Raw genomic sequence first — 14853 nt, forward strand, 5'->3', positions numbered from 1 at the left:
TGCTCCCCTAAAAGGAAAATGCTCCCAAATCTGGCCTGAGACCAAATCTTTCTGTAAGAACCTCCTTCTGGAGAGAAACTAGCATTCCTGATAAATGCTCAAGCATTGAGCATTTTTCTTTTGAAATTTAAGAGCCTTGAGATTTGCACTGGGAAACTAGCATTCTACTCACTCAGTTGACGGTCATTTGTCAGGCAAAAGTGCAATGACCTTTAACGGAACATTCTTTTCTATTTTGTCTAACAATGATTAATCATTCTCTCTCCTATAAAATGTCTCTATCAAGATAGAGGTCAGAAGAGTGGCCAACATTTTTCGGGGTGGGGAGAGGGTGGATTGCCTGGGAGGGAGTCCAGGGGGGCTTCTGTAGTCCTGCAAAGGTTCTAATATCTTGAACTGGGTTGTTAAGACACAGATGTGTATAAATGTAAAAATTCATCGACCTGTATACTTAAGAGTGTGCAGTTTAATCTACTTAGGTATGCTATAATAAAAAATAAATTTTTAGAAAATGTCCCAAGTGGCCGGGCGCGGTGGCTCAAGCCTGTAATCCCAGCACTTTGGGAGGCCGAGACGGGCGGATCACGAGGTCAGGAGATCGAGACCATCCTGGCTAACACGGTGAAACCCCGTCTCTACTAAAAAATACAAAAAACTAGCCGGGCGAGGTGGCGGGCGCCTGTAGTCCCAGCTACTCCGGAGGCTGAGGCAGGAGAACGGCGTAAACCCGGGAGGCGGAGCTTGCAGTGAGCTGAGATCTGGCCACTGTACTCCAGCCTGGGCGACAGAGCGAGACTCCGTCTCAAAAAAAAAAAAAAAAAAAAAGAAAATGTCCCAAGTATGAATCTTTGAATTCCCAGTGGGTTTACACTTGCAGCCAGACTGCAATTTTTTTTTTTTTTTTTTTTTTTAAGAGATAGGCTTTCACGATGTTGACCAGGCTGGTCTTGAACTCCTGGCCTCAAGCAATCCTCCCATCTTGGCCTCCCAAAGTGCCAGGGTTACAGGTGTGAGCCACCACGCTTGGCCAAGACTGTAATAACATTTTGACGTATGCTGTAACAAAACCATCAGAAAAGTTTTCTTTATTAACTTCTCTTTTTTTTTTTTTTTGAAATGGAGTCTCGTTCTGTCACCCAGGCTGGGGTGCAGTGGTGATCTCGGCTCACTGCAACCTCTGCCTCCTGGGCTCAAGTGATTCTCCCGCCTCAGCCTGGCTAATTTTTATATTTTTAGTAGAGATGGTGTTTCACCATGTTGGTCAGGCTGGGCTCGAACTCCTGACCTCAAGTGATCTGCCCACCTCAGCCTCCCAAAGTGCTGGGATTATAGGCGTGAGCCACTGTGCGGGCCTCCTCATGCCAACTTCTCAGCTTTGCAGGGCTTGTTCAGCAATGAAAATTGGGTCGTTTCTCAGATTTCCCTACTGCTGATCTAGGATCCAGACTTCTTGGGTCTGTTAATTCAATTACAGTTTACCTACTTTCCAGCACCCAAAACTTGCTGTTGAATCCTCTTTCTCTTCATCCTCACAGGCTTATACTATTTAAAAAAAAAAAAAAAAAAGTCCACTTCCTGTCATTGCACTGGAGATTTAGGAACAAGTGGACCTAAATATGTACGTTCAACCTACCATGCATAGTTACGCTAATATTTAAAATTTAAAAAAAAAATTAGCTTAAAACCAAAAGATCAACTGGTAACCAAGATTTTCTTAAATTTGGGATTAAAAAAGCACTTTAGGCTGGGCATGGTGGCTCACGCCTATAATCCCAGCACTTTGGGAGGCCGAGGTGAGTGGATTACCTGAGGCCAGGAGTTGGAGACCAGCCTGGCCAACATGGCGAAACCCTGTCTCTACTAAAAATACAGAGATTAGCCAGGCATGGTGGAGCAAGCCTGTACTGTCATGCCAGCTACTAGGAGTCTGAGGTGGGAGGATCACTTGAACCTGGGAAGCAGAGGTTGTAGTGAGCGGAGATCTTGCCACTGCACTCTAGCCTGAGCAACAGAGCGAGACTTTGTCTGAAAAATAAACAGAAAAACTCTATGTTTTATAGATGAGCAAATGAAGAAATGAGAGGTTCTAATACTTTCTCTAAAGCAAACTGACAGCAGACGAGCCAAATCTGGAAGGCTTTTAAAAGTTATTAGAATTTATTACAAACGTTAAAGAACAGAAGGCCTTGCATTAAAAAAAAAAAAAAAAAAGTTTTCATCAGCTCTTGAAACATTGGAAAATGGGACAACGTTGAGCCCACACTTCCCAGTGGCAATCATTTGAAGTTGAATCATGGCTGCCCCTTTCAGATGGGGTATGAGCCTTCCGGTCGACCCCTGCCCGCAGCAGCTACTTTTTTTGTTTTTTGTTTTTTTGAGATGTAGTCTCGCTCAGTCGCCCAGGCTGGAGTGCAGTAGTGCGATCTCAGCTCACTGCAAGCTCCGCCTCTCGGGTTCACGCCATTCTCCTGCCTCAGCCTCCCGAGTAGCTGGGACCACAGGCGCCTGCCACCTGCCACCTGCCACGGGCTAGTTTTTTGTATTTTTTAGTAGAGACGGGGTTTCACCGTGTTAGTCAGGATGATCTCAATCTCCTGACCTCGTGATCCGCCCGCGTCGGCCTCCCGCCTCGGGCTCCCAAAGTGCTGGGATTACAGGAGTGAGCCACCAAGCCCGACCTTTTTTTTTTTTTTTTTTTTTGAGATGGAGTTTCGCTCTTGTTGCCCAGGCTGGAGTGCAATGGCATGATCTCAGCTTAGTGCAACCTCCATCTCCCAGATTTAAGCGATTCTCCTGTCTCAGCCTCCTTAGCAGATGGGACTACAGGTGTGCGCCACCTTGCCCGGCCAATTTTTGTATTTTTAGTAGAGACAGGGTTTCATCATGTTGGCCCGGCTGGTCTCGAACTCTCGACCTCAGGTGATCCCGCCCGCCTCGGCCTCCTAAACCGCTGGGATTACAGGCGTGAGCCGCCGCGCCCGGCCATTTTTTATTTATTTATTTAAATTATTATTATTTTTAACCAGGAGACATTTGAATCTGAGACAGTTAAGAAAACACTTTATTTGTAAAGAGAAAATGGAACTTACTACATATGCCAAAATAAATCTGTAACACGGGCCACTTCTCTGGGCCCCATCTTGAGTAGGTTAAAGGGTTACCTTAGAGACTAGAAACACAATTAAGAGGCACAAATCCACACGGAGAATATGCATATTTTGTCTCCTTTCCCCCAAAAACAAGTTGCATATACTTGTGTAAACACTGGTTGATTTGGAAAACATGTCTAGTACTGCAGACAAAATGTGCTGAGATGAAAGGAAATAAAGCCACGAAAACAGGGCCAGGTACAATGGCTCACGCCTGTAATCCCAACGCTTTGGGAGGCTGAGGTGGGAGGATCACTTGAGGCCAAGGAGTTCAAGACCAGCCTGGGCAACATAGTGAGACCCCATCTCTGCAAAAAATAATTTTAAAAAATAGCCAGGTGTGGCTTGGCACGGTGGCTCACGCCTGTAATCCCAGCACTTCGGGAGGCTGAGGCAGGTGGATCACCTAAGGTCAGGAGTTTGAGACCAGCCTGGCCAACATGGTGAAACCCCATCTCTACTAAAACTACAAACATTAGCTGGGCGTGGTGACGGGTGCCTGTAGTCCCAGCTATTCGGGAGGCTGAAGACAGGGAGAATCGCTTGAACCTGGGAGGCGGCGGTTGCAGTGAGCCGAGACCTGCCATTGCACTCCAACATGGGTGACAGAGCGAGACTCCAATTCAAAAAGAAAAAAATTAGCCAGGTGTGATGGTGCACACCTGTAGTTTTAGCTGCTTGAGAGGCTGAGGCAGGAGGATCACTGAAGCCCAGGAGGTTGAGCCTACGAGTTATGAACATGCCACTGCACTCCAGCCTGAGTAACAAAGTGAGACCTTGTGTCTTAAAAAAACAAGACACTAAAATAGCGACAAGAGCAGTTTACTTGGCTTGGAGGTCAAAGTTGCATTTGATGATAAATTCCCAGAGTGCCTTTGGTCAGTGGGAGAAGAGATATTCAGGAACACTGGGGTTTGGGAGTTTTATTCTCTTCTTTCTTACACCCATAAAGCCATCTGTCCATTCATTCATTTTTTTTTCTCTTGCCTATAGCAAAACTGAAAGGGCCTTTAAACTCCAGTTTAACTTTAAATTTTATTCCCAAGATCCTCTAAATAGCAGTAGCTCTCAAATCCCAGCTCCAGCTTAGTGCCTTGCTAGCAGTGATACTGTGAAAAAAAAATCTAGCTGGCAGAACTTTGGTTTCTCCATTTGTGAAATGAAAGTACTGGATGATAATCCTGGCTCTGCCAATTTCCTGGATTTTCACCTGCTTCTTGCAGTTGAAGATGGTCTCTGATACCATCCCAGTTGGGGTGGAATGTCCTGGGTTTTGGGTTTGTTTTTTGGCATGTCCAGCATTTGTGGAAAAAGAAGATGCCCTAACTATCTTCAGAAGGCACAAAACTAGGTTTGTTTTTGTTTTTGACGGAGTCTCACTCTGTCGCCCAGTCTGGTGCAGTGGCACAATCTCAGCTCACTGCAAACTCTGCCTCCTGGGTTCAAGCGATTCTCCTGCCTCGGCCTCCCGAGTAGCTGGGACCACAGGTGTGTACCACCACACCCGGCTTTTTTTTTTTTTTTTTAATTTTTAGTAGAGATGAGGTTTCACCATGTTGGCCAGGATGGTCTCAAACTCCTGAACTCAGGTGATCCACCTGCCTCAGCCTCCAGGCTCAGCCTGGAATTACAGGCATGAGCCACTGCACCCGGCCCAAACTAGGTTTTGAAGGTGGAATAAGTTCTTCTAGCTGAGAAGGATCTCAACCTCTTGCAAGTTACTTTTTCACTCTTAAGGGCCCTTAAAGAAGCATTTGCTTAGCTCTACATCCAGGCCATCTCCGCCTTCCGGAAGAGCAACAGACCAGCAACTGGCATTAAGGTCCCGTGGGTGGGTGGGGCATAGAATTGTGGGGGTGACCCGGAAGAGCAACAGACCAGCAACTGGCCTTAAGGTCACGTGGGTGGGGCATAGAATTGCGGGGGTGACGGTTCCAGCCAATCCAGACAATGAATCATTGTTTGGAGAAACCAGAGCCTCAAAGGGTGAATGCACTGACTAGCGCTGGCTCTCCATCTGTTGACACATTTGTTGAGTGCCTACTCTATGCCAAAGCACTGTGTTTTGGCGCCCTCGGGAGCACAAAATTGAGATAGATCCTGCCCTCAGGGCTTAATAAAGTAGCTCTCAGTCAAGGGTTAGAGCAAGGGTTGACAAACTACAGCCCCAGAGGGCCACCTGTTCACGTAAATAAAGTTTTATTGGAACACCAGCCACACTCATTCGTGTTCACGCAGTGTCTGTGGCAGCTTTTACATTACAACAGCAGGGTTGAGCATTGGCAGCAGAGGTCATATGGCCTGCAAAGCCTAAAATCTTCACTTTCTACCCCTTTACAAAAAAGTTTGCCAATTCCTGCTAGAGAAGAGATGACATACAACAAAGAACTTAAACGAGTGATCAGGGAACACAAATTATTTACATAATAAAATTTCAGAGAGATGGGGGGGGCTGGCTGAATTTAAAAAGCATGAATTATATGAGGCTTGATTACTGCGAAGAGATAAGTCACCTTAAAGTTACTTACATTTAACATACAATTTATATGCACTGGTTTAAAACGCGCACACACACACAAAATGTAACACAAGCCAACTACTGATCTGGTACAGATGACAAAAGGGTGATCAGTTCCAACTTCAAAAGGAAAACTGGCTATGATGAGTCCATACCGAAAAAGTCACTGTCATTTATGGGTGGTCTAAGGGATTTTTTTCAAGGGTAATTTTACCTGCTTGATTGTTCATTTGAGGGTACACACTGAACTTTGGAACTACCGCTTGCATGGGTTCATGCCTCCAAAGCAGCCAACACTAAAGTGTTGGCTGGGCACAGTGGCTCCTGCCTGTAACCCCAGCACTTTGGAAGGCTGAGGCGGGAGGCTCACTTAAGCCCAGGAGTTCGAGACCAGCCTGGGCAACACAGTGAGACCCCATCTCTATTTCAAAAATTATAATAATAAAAAGAAAATAGTCTCTGTGCATAAGCACAACAAACCCCACTAAGGTGTTGAAGGACCCATTTTAATGAACAGTTAAGAATGGTTTGTATGTTATACTCTTGCTTTTTTTGTTTTGACTTTTAAACAAAGAAAAAGAGGCTGCTTTCGAATTTAGGGTTGATCAAAACAGTTTGTCTTTTTTTTTTTTTTTTTGGTAGAGACAGGGTCTCGCCATGTTTACCCAGGCTGCTCTTGAAGTCCTGAGCTCAAGCAGTCCTCCCACCTTGGCCCCTCAAAGTGCTGAGATTATAGGCAGAAGCCACTGCACCCAGCATCTTTGCTATTGAAACATCAAATGAAATCATACTAACGTGAGAACCCAATTCCGTTTAAAGGAAAAGCTCATTAAATAACCATCACCATTGTCTGGCCCTGGGGAAACTACGGGAATTAATGAGCGTTTATAGTTCTTGCCCTCTCATCCTCAAACAGCTTAGATAAAATCCCAAGGGACTGCTGCTGAAAGCGTCCTGCTGCAAATTACAAGAAAATCAGCCCAGCTTCAAGCAGAAAATGCCAACGACCAGGGCTGGGGAGCAGATTTCACGTAAGAACATCCAGACGCTAAGGAAACACCGAGGAATACTGTACAAGAGACACTGCAGTCATGTTGTGGAAGCTGCCACTGAGATGCACAGGGTGTGTTTGCTTGGAGAAAAGGCTCCGACATTCCAAGGAAAGGTTCCAACATTACAAACCGCTGTCCTTACGTGTAAAAGCTTTGAGGTGCACCCCTCTTCCACACTAGCTGATGTAGGAGTTAGAGGTAGTAAATGTGTGCATACAAAATTCAAACCTGTTTTGAAAAGCCCACCGTAGAAAGCATGCTTAAAAAAATGGAATTCAGCTGTAGGCCAGAAAATCAGTAGCATTATGGAAGGAAATTAAACTAGAAGTTTAAAAAACAGCCAATAGGCAGGTCCTTCCCCATGGTAGAAGGGAGCCTGGGTATTGTGCAATCTCACACCCACTGAAAAAATGCCATGCATGCCTCTAAATGCTCTGAGAAAGAACGCTTTGCACTAAGCCACAGCAACACATACCCCGTGACTTTGGAAAGCCAACGTGCAGCGCTTCATTTCTTATCTTGATGCACAAAACACAGGGCTCCATGGGCCTGAGATTTCAGTCCAGCCTGAAAAGACTAGTGAGCAGAGCCCTAAAATTGTCCATTCAAGGCAAAAAGCACTTTCTTATATCTCGTGACAAAAAAAAAAAAAAGAAATAAAAATGAAAATAGAACCACAAAATGGGCAGACATGGTGGCTCACACCTGTAATCCCAGCACTTTGGGAGGCTGAAGCGGGTGGATCACCTGAGGTTAGGAGTTCGAGACCAGCCTGGCCAACATGGTGAAACCCCATCTCTACTAAAAATGCAAAAATTAGCTGAGTGTGGTGGTGTGCGCCTGTAATCCCAGCTACTTGGGAGGCTGAGGCAGTAGAATCGCTTGAACCCAGGAGGCGGAGGTGGAGTTTGCAGTGAGCTGAGATCACATCATTGCACTCCAGCCTGGGTGACAGAGCGAGACTCTGTCTCAAAAAAAAAAAAAGAGCCGCAAAACGGTATGTTGGTTCATTAGGCTGCTTTTTTCAAGCCCCGCTTCCCCAGAATACTGCCCTAAGAGACGGCTATGGAGTCTCTGCTGGTAGCTGCCAAGTAGCAAAGATATTTTCAAGAGTCAAAAAATGAAATACAAAATTTGATTTACAACACACTAAAAATGCTTTCCCTCCCCAAACTAAATAAGTTTTTTTTTTGTTTTTGTTTTTTGTTTTTTTTTAAAATCTTTCCTCCTAGCCCTTTTGCTTGGGACTAGCCGGCAGTGATTTTCCTGGTTACTCCTCCATCTGGGCCCAGGCCTCTTCAGCCTTTTGGTAGTACTGGTTGGCCAGCCGGCCCTTCATGGCTTCCATGGCTGCCTCTGCTGCCTGGGTATACAAGTCCCCTGAAAGACAGCAAAAGGGGGCACAAAGAGGTGAACCACCTGTTGTTTTTGCCAGCCCAGGGTCCCCCATCACCCTTCCCAAAAGAGCACCCTGAGGTTTCCCTAAGAACTCAAACTACTCCATGGGCCCTCTCCCTCCAGGTGTTCTTAGCAGGGCTCTAAAGGTGGGCCTGTGATCAACTCCAGCCAATCATAGCACTCTTCCCATCCCCCACCAAGCCACAGCGATTGGTCCACACTTAGTCATGGCCAATCAGAGTAAGCCATCTACACAATAACTACTGTTGGTTTGGGGTATGTAGATGATTCAGTTTGAGCCAATGAGAATCAGGGTGAGAACTTTTGCAGAACTAATTGGGGATGTGCAAAAGCAATAGAAATGAAGACTATAAACAGCTTCATGTCAGCTAGGTCAGGTTTTATCAAGTGAATTTGTGCAAAACATACAAATATACTTTGGGTTTTTGGAGCTTTTTGGATTTAGAAATTTCAAATAAAAGATTATAGATTTGCATCATTCTTCTTTTTTTGAGATGGAGTCTCACTCTGTCACCCCCACTGGAGTCCAGTGGCGGGATCTCAGCTCACTGTCACCACTGTCTCTGGGGTTCAAGCGATTCTCCTGTGTCAGCCTCCTGAGTAGCTGGGATTACAGGCACCTGCCACCATGCCTGGCTAATTTTTGTATTTTTAGTAAAGACGGGGTTTCACCATGTTGGCCAGGCTGGTCTCGAACTCCTGACCTCAGGTGATCCACCCACCTCGGCCTCCCAAAGTGCTGGGATTACTGGCATGAGCCACTGTGCCCAGCCTAGATTTGCATTATTCTTTGTTAATTTTTAAAATATAACTTAAAAACTTTTTTTTTTTTTTTTTTTTTTTTGAGACGGAGTCTGGCTCTGTCGCCCAGGCTGGAGTGCAGTGGCCGGGTCTCAGCTCACTGCAAGCTCCGCCTCCCGGGTTCACGCCATTCTCCTGCCTCAGCCTCCCGAGTAGCTGGGACTACAGGCGCCCGCCACCTCACCCGGCTAGTTTTTTGTATTTTTTAGTAGAGACAGGGTTTCACTGTGTTAGCCAGGATGGTCTCGATCTCCTGACCTCGTGATCCGCCCGTCTCGGCCTCCCAAAGTGCTGGGATTACAGGCTTGAGCCACCGCGCCCGGCCCACTTAAAAACTTTTAAAACTTAGCCTCATAACTGTGAAATTAGGAACTTAGTATGTTTATTATATGTTAGGGACTGAATACTGTGTCCCCACTAGGCTCCCCATCCATTAATTCATATGTTGAACTCTTCATTCACAAATGTCACTGCACTGCATTTCGAGACACACAGTCTGTGTCTTAGGCCACTTTATGTTGCTATGACAGAATTCCACAGACTAAATAATTTATAATGAAAAGAAATTTATTTGGCTCACAGTTCTAGAGCCTGGGAAGTCCAAGAGCATAGCACCAGCATCTGGCAACGGCCTTGGTGCTGCATCATCCCATGCCAGAAGGTGGAAGAGCAAGAGAGGCAGAAAGCAAGTGAGCAAGAGGGGGCCAAATTTGCTTTTATAACAAAGCTACTTTTGTGATGACTGACCAATTTGCATGATAACAACATTAATCACCTCTTAACAGTCCCACCTCTTGACACCTTCACAATGGTGATTACAGTTCAACATGAGATTTGGAGGGGAACGTTCATACTCTAGCAGCCTGTGAGGAGGTGATAAAGCTTAAACGAGGTCATAAGGGTTGGGCCCTAATCACACAGAGCTCATGCCCTTTTAGGAAGCAGAAGAGACAGCAGAGCTCTCTTGCTGTCTCCCCACTTGCATCCAGGAGAAAGGTCATGTGAGGACACTGTGAGAAAGCTGTTGTCTACAAGCCAGAAACCAAACTGGCCAGCACCTTGATCTTGGAATTCCCAGCCTCCAGAACTGTGAGAAATAATTTTTTTTGTTTTGTTTTTTTGAGACAGGGTCTCACTCTGTTGCCCAGGCTGAAGTGCAGTGGTATGATCATGGCTCACTGCATGTGCCACCACACCCAGTTAATTAAAACAATTTCTTTTGTAGAGGCGAGGTTTACCTATGTTGCTCAGGCTGGTCTTGAACTCCTAGACTCAAGTGATCCTCCCATCTTGGCCTCCCAAAGTGCTGGGATTACAGGCATGAGCCACTGTGCCCAGCAATTTTTGTAGTTTAAACCACCCAGTCTATAGCATTTGGTTTTGGCAGCCCAGGAAGATTAATACATTATGTAACAGAAAAAAATATATACAACTTATCTATCAACTGATGAGTGGATAAACAAAGGCTGTATACCCAACAAATGGAATATTATGTAGTAATAAGAAGGAATGAAGTACTGATACATGCTTCAACACAGATAAATCTTGAAAAAGTTATGCTAAATGAAAGAAGCAGATACAAAAACCCACAAATTGTATACTCCCAGTTATATAAAATCTCCAGAATAGGCAAATCTATAGGGACAAAAAGTATAGTGGTTGCCAGGATGGGGGAGGACTGCTAACTGGTACGGGATTTCCTTCTGGGGTGATGGAAATGTTCTGGAATTACACAGCGGTGATAAGTGCACAACATATGACTACTATAGTAAAACCCACTAGGGCCAGGTATAGTGGCTCATGTCTGTAATCAAAAGACTTTGGGAAGCCAAGGCAGGAGGATAGCCTGAGGCTAGGAGTTCAAAACCAGCCTGGGCAACATAGCAAGACTCAGTCAATACAAAAAACTTTTAAAAACTGCCTGGGTGTGGAGGCAAGTACCTGTAGTCCCAGCTGCTTGGGAGGCTGAGGCAAGAGGATTGCTAGAGCATAGGAGTTCCAGGCTGCAGTGAGCTGTGACTGTGCCACTGCACGTCAGCCTGAGTGACACAGTGAGATTTTATCTCAAAGAGAAAAAAGGGCTGGTCGCAGTGGCTCACGCCTGTAGTCCCAGCACTTTGGGACACTGAGGCGGGTGGATCACGAGGTTAGGAGATCGAGACCATCCTGGCTAACACAGTGAAACCATGTCTCCACTAAATATATAAAAAATTAGCCAGGCATGGTGGTGGGCACCTGCAGTCCCAGCTACTCAGAAGGCGGAGGCAGGAGAATGGCGTGAATCCAGGGGTGGAGCTTGCAGTGAGCCAAGATGACACAGTTGCACTCCAGCCTGGGTGACAGAGTGACACTCCGTCTCAAGAAAGAAAGAAAGAAAGAAAGAAAGAAAAGAAAAGAAAAGAAAAGAAAAGAAAAGAAAAGAAAGAAAAGAAAAGAAAAGAAAAGAAAAGAAAAGAAAAGAAAAGAAAAGAAAAGAAAAGAAAAGAAAAGAAAAGAAAGAAAGAAAAGGAAAGGAGGCCAGGCATGATGGCTCACACCTATAATCCCAGCACTTTGGGAGGCCGAGGCGGGCAGATCACCTGAGATCAAGAGTTCAAGACCAGCCTGGCCAACATGGGGAAACCCCATCTCTACTAAAAATAGAAAAATTAGCTGGGTGTGTGCCTGTAGTCCCAACTATGCAGGAGGTTGAGGCATGAGAATCACCTGAACGTGGGAGGCGAAGGTTGCAGTGAGCACAGATGGCCCACTGCACTCCAGCCTGGGCTACAAGAGTGAAACTCTGGGCCAGGCATGGTGGCTCACACCTGTAATCCAGCACTTGAGAGGCTGAGGTGGGTGGATCACTTGAGGCCAGGAGTTGCAGACCAGCCTGGCCAACATGGCGAAACCCCGTCTCTACTAAAAATATGAAAATTTGCTGTGCATGGTGGCACACCTGTAATCCCAGCTACTCAGGAGGCTGAGGCAGGAGAATCACTGGAACTCAGGAGGTGGAGGCTGCAGCGAGCCGAGATCACGCCATTGTACTCCAGCCTGGGCAATAGAGCCAGACTCCATCTCGGGGGAAAAAAAAAAAAAAAGGAAAGGAAAGGAAAAATCCCCCTATAAACTATAAACTTTAAGATGGCAAATTTTGTTATGAAAATCTCAATTTTTAAAATTGCAACCTCCCCCAACAAAGCCCTAATATATAACCATTAAAACAACAATGTTCATCTTCACACTAGCTCCATAAATTCCCCTCCCTGGAGGAAGAGATTCAGCCTGTCATCTTGTCATAACCCCAGTGGAATGGAAATTATGTCCCTCCCAGCCTGGCCCTGTCGCAGCCCAGGGGCAGGTCTGCCGGGCCCCACCTGATCTCTGCGGGTCCTTCTCCAGCCCATAGCCTCCTGTGAACAGCATTTCGGCCTCCCTGGCCAGCATCGTGTACCGGGGCTCGTCCTGCATTCCGTCGTACTCACCACCCTCATCACAGTCCGTCATCTCCAGGGCAGTTTTGTACCAGTGCAGGGCCTCCAGCCAGTCTCGGCACCTTGCCAGGAGATACAGAGGGAAAGGGGGAGGTTACCAAGGCAACAGGGCAGAGGGAGGAGGGCCTTCCAGCAGGAGGGGTGAGTCAGGGATCCCAGCAGGGCCACGACCTATGGTTCACGACCTATCTTGCCCAAGCCCAATACATCTATGAAGCACCTTCATATTGTGATATTCATTCATCCATTCATTCACTCACTCATTCATTCATTCATTTTTGAGACAGAGTCTCGTTCTGTCACCCAGCTGGAGTGCAGTGGTGCAATCTCGGCCCACTGCAGCCTCTGCCTCTCAAGTTCAAGTGATTCTCCTGTCTCAGCCTCCTGAGTAGTTGGGAGTACAGGTGCATGCCACCACGCTCAGCTAATTTTTTGTATTTTTAGTAAAGACGGCATTTCACCATGTTGGCCAGGCTGGTCTCGAACTCCTACCCTTGAGTGATCCACCCGCCTCAGCCTCCCAAAGTGCTGGGATTACAGACATGAGCCACTGTGCTCGGCCAATATTTATTAAGAGAGTAGTTGACCAGCCCAGGAAACAAAGAGAGAGACCCTGTCTCTACAAAAAACAAAACAAAACCAAAAAACAGTGACTATAGTAAAAAAAAAAAATGTAATCGTATATTTTAAAATAACTAAGAGTATAAATAGTTTATACCACAATGAATAAATGCTTGAGGTGATGGATATCCCATTTACCCTGATGTGATTGTTACACATTTCACGCCCATATCAAAAGAGCTCATGTAACCCATATACACACTTACTATGTACCCACAAAAATTAAAAAATACAATAAACACACAAAAAATTAGCTGGGGGTGGTGATGGACACCTGTAGCCCCAGCTATTTCGGAGGCTGAGGTGGGAGGATTGCTTGAGCCCAGGAGTTAGAGGCTGCAGTGAGCTATGATCATGCCACTGCACTCCAGCCTGGGCAATAGAGTATGACCCTGTGTTTTAATTAAAAAAAAAAAAAGAGCAGTCAAGTTACTTTCCTTAATTAAATCAGTATATTACAACAATTTTCCAACAGAGGAAAGTAAAAGGAAGCTTAACTAGGACACCCCTTGAGGAAGGGGCCCATTTTTATAGTTGGCACGGAGGCAGCCATGAGCTAGCATTAGCAATGGCTGAGTGCCCTAGCTAAGCTGTCCTCTGACTTGTAGAGAAGTAGATTGGGGGCGGGGTCCTCTGCAGAGGCAGCTAGAGCCATCTGCACTAACGGCAATCACCGTATGCTCTGCTGTGCCGGCCAGCTGTGATTTGCCTCCAGCACAATGCAGAACTCACCCCAGAATAGCTGAGTCTCCTCTTCCAGCTCTGCCCCTCGACCCTCAACTCCTCCTACTGCAGCCCATGTATGGCCAAACCAGCCAGGGCACACATAGGTTCCAGCCAAACCCACACACCACAGAATACACAGCAAACAGGGCGGAGGGTTCTTTTTCTTTGGGTGTAATCCGTTTGAGTAATTATTTATAGTACATCAGGAAAGAGCAAATACAGTGACACAGATAAGGCCTGTGGGTCTCGTGAAACATTCCAGAAGCAATAGGACTGATGACTTGCTGTCCCTGCCTTGCTGCCATGGTGCCCTCTGAGGCCCTGTCTGACAGGCGCTGCCCTCCAGGATGGGCTCCTTTTCGTCTGCCTTTGCACCAGGCTCACCGGCTGCCATCCATTCCCCAAACATACCCGCTCCTGCCTGCTGTGTGGCCTTTGCACCCACTGTTCCCTCACCTTGGAAGATTTCTCCTCCAACTCTTTCTGCACCTGACGCCTTGCTCTGGTTGGAACGTGTGTCCCCTCCAAAACCCATGTTGAGATTTGCTTGCCGTTGTGAGGTATTAGGAGGTAGGATCTTTGAGAGGTGATTGGGCTTTGACGGTTTCGCCCTCATGAGCGGATTTCTGCCATTATGAGGAAAGTGGATTTATTCTAAAAGGGCAGGTTCAGCCCTCTTTCGCTCTCTCTTTTGTCTTTTCTTGAAATAGGGTTTCACTGCATTGCCCAGGCAGGAGTGCAGTGACACAATCATAGCTCACTGCAGCCTCAAAGTCCTGGGCTCCAGCAATCCTCCCATTTTAACCTCCTGAGTAGCTGGGATGACAGTGGCATGTCACCATGCCTGGCTAGTTTTAAAAATTTTTTGTAGAGACACACTCTTATCAGGTTGCCCAAGCTGATCCTGAACTCCTGGACTCAAATGATTCTCCTGCCTCAGCCTCCCAAAATGCTGGGATTACAGGCATAAGCCACTGTGCTTGGCTTGCTCTCCCTCCCTTTCCTTTCCTTCTGCCATGTGATGACACAGCAAGAAGGCCCTTGCAAGATGCCAGCATATTGATATTAGACTTCCCAGGCTCCAGAACTAA

At 46.3% G+C, this 14853-nt stretch overlaps 1 protein-coding gene across 2 annotated transcripts in view; it reads right to left on the bottom strand.

Moving 5' to 3' along the window:
* Positions 1-5331: 5331 nt before the first annotated feature.
* The window catches only part of EEF2K (eukaryotic elongation factor 2 kinase), an 85524-nt gene continuing 76002 nt past the window's right edge, over positions 5332-14853 (bottom strand). For both annotated transcript variants that reach the window (XM_003916653.4, XM_017953250.3), the window contains 2 exons: positions 12299-12477; positions 5332-8099 (listed from right to left, as the gene is read on the bottom strand). In XM_003916653.4, the coding sequence (XP_003916702.2) occupies positions 7990-8099; positions 12299-12477 (289 nt within the window). In that variant the 3' untranslated portion in view covers positions 5332-7989. The remainder of the gene's footprint in view (positions 8100-12298; positions 12478-14853) is intronic.

This window comes from Papio anubis, chromosome 18 (genome assembly GCF_008728515.1).
Source record: "Papio anubis isolate 15944 chromosome 18, Panubis1.0, whole genome shotgun sequence".
Lineage (NCBI taxonomy): Eukaryota > Metazoa > Chordata > Mammalia > Primates > Cercopithecidae > Papio > Papio anubis.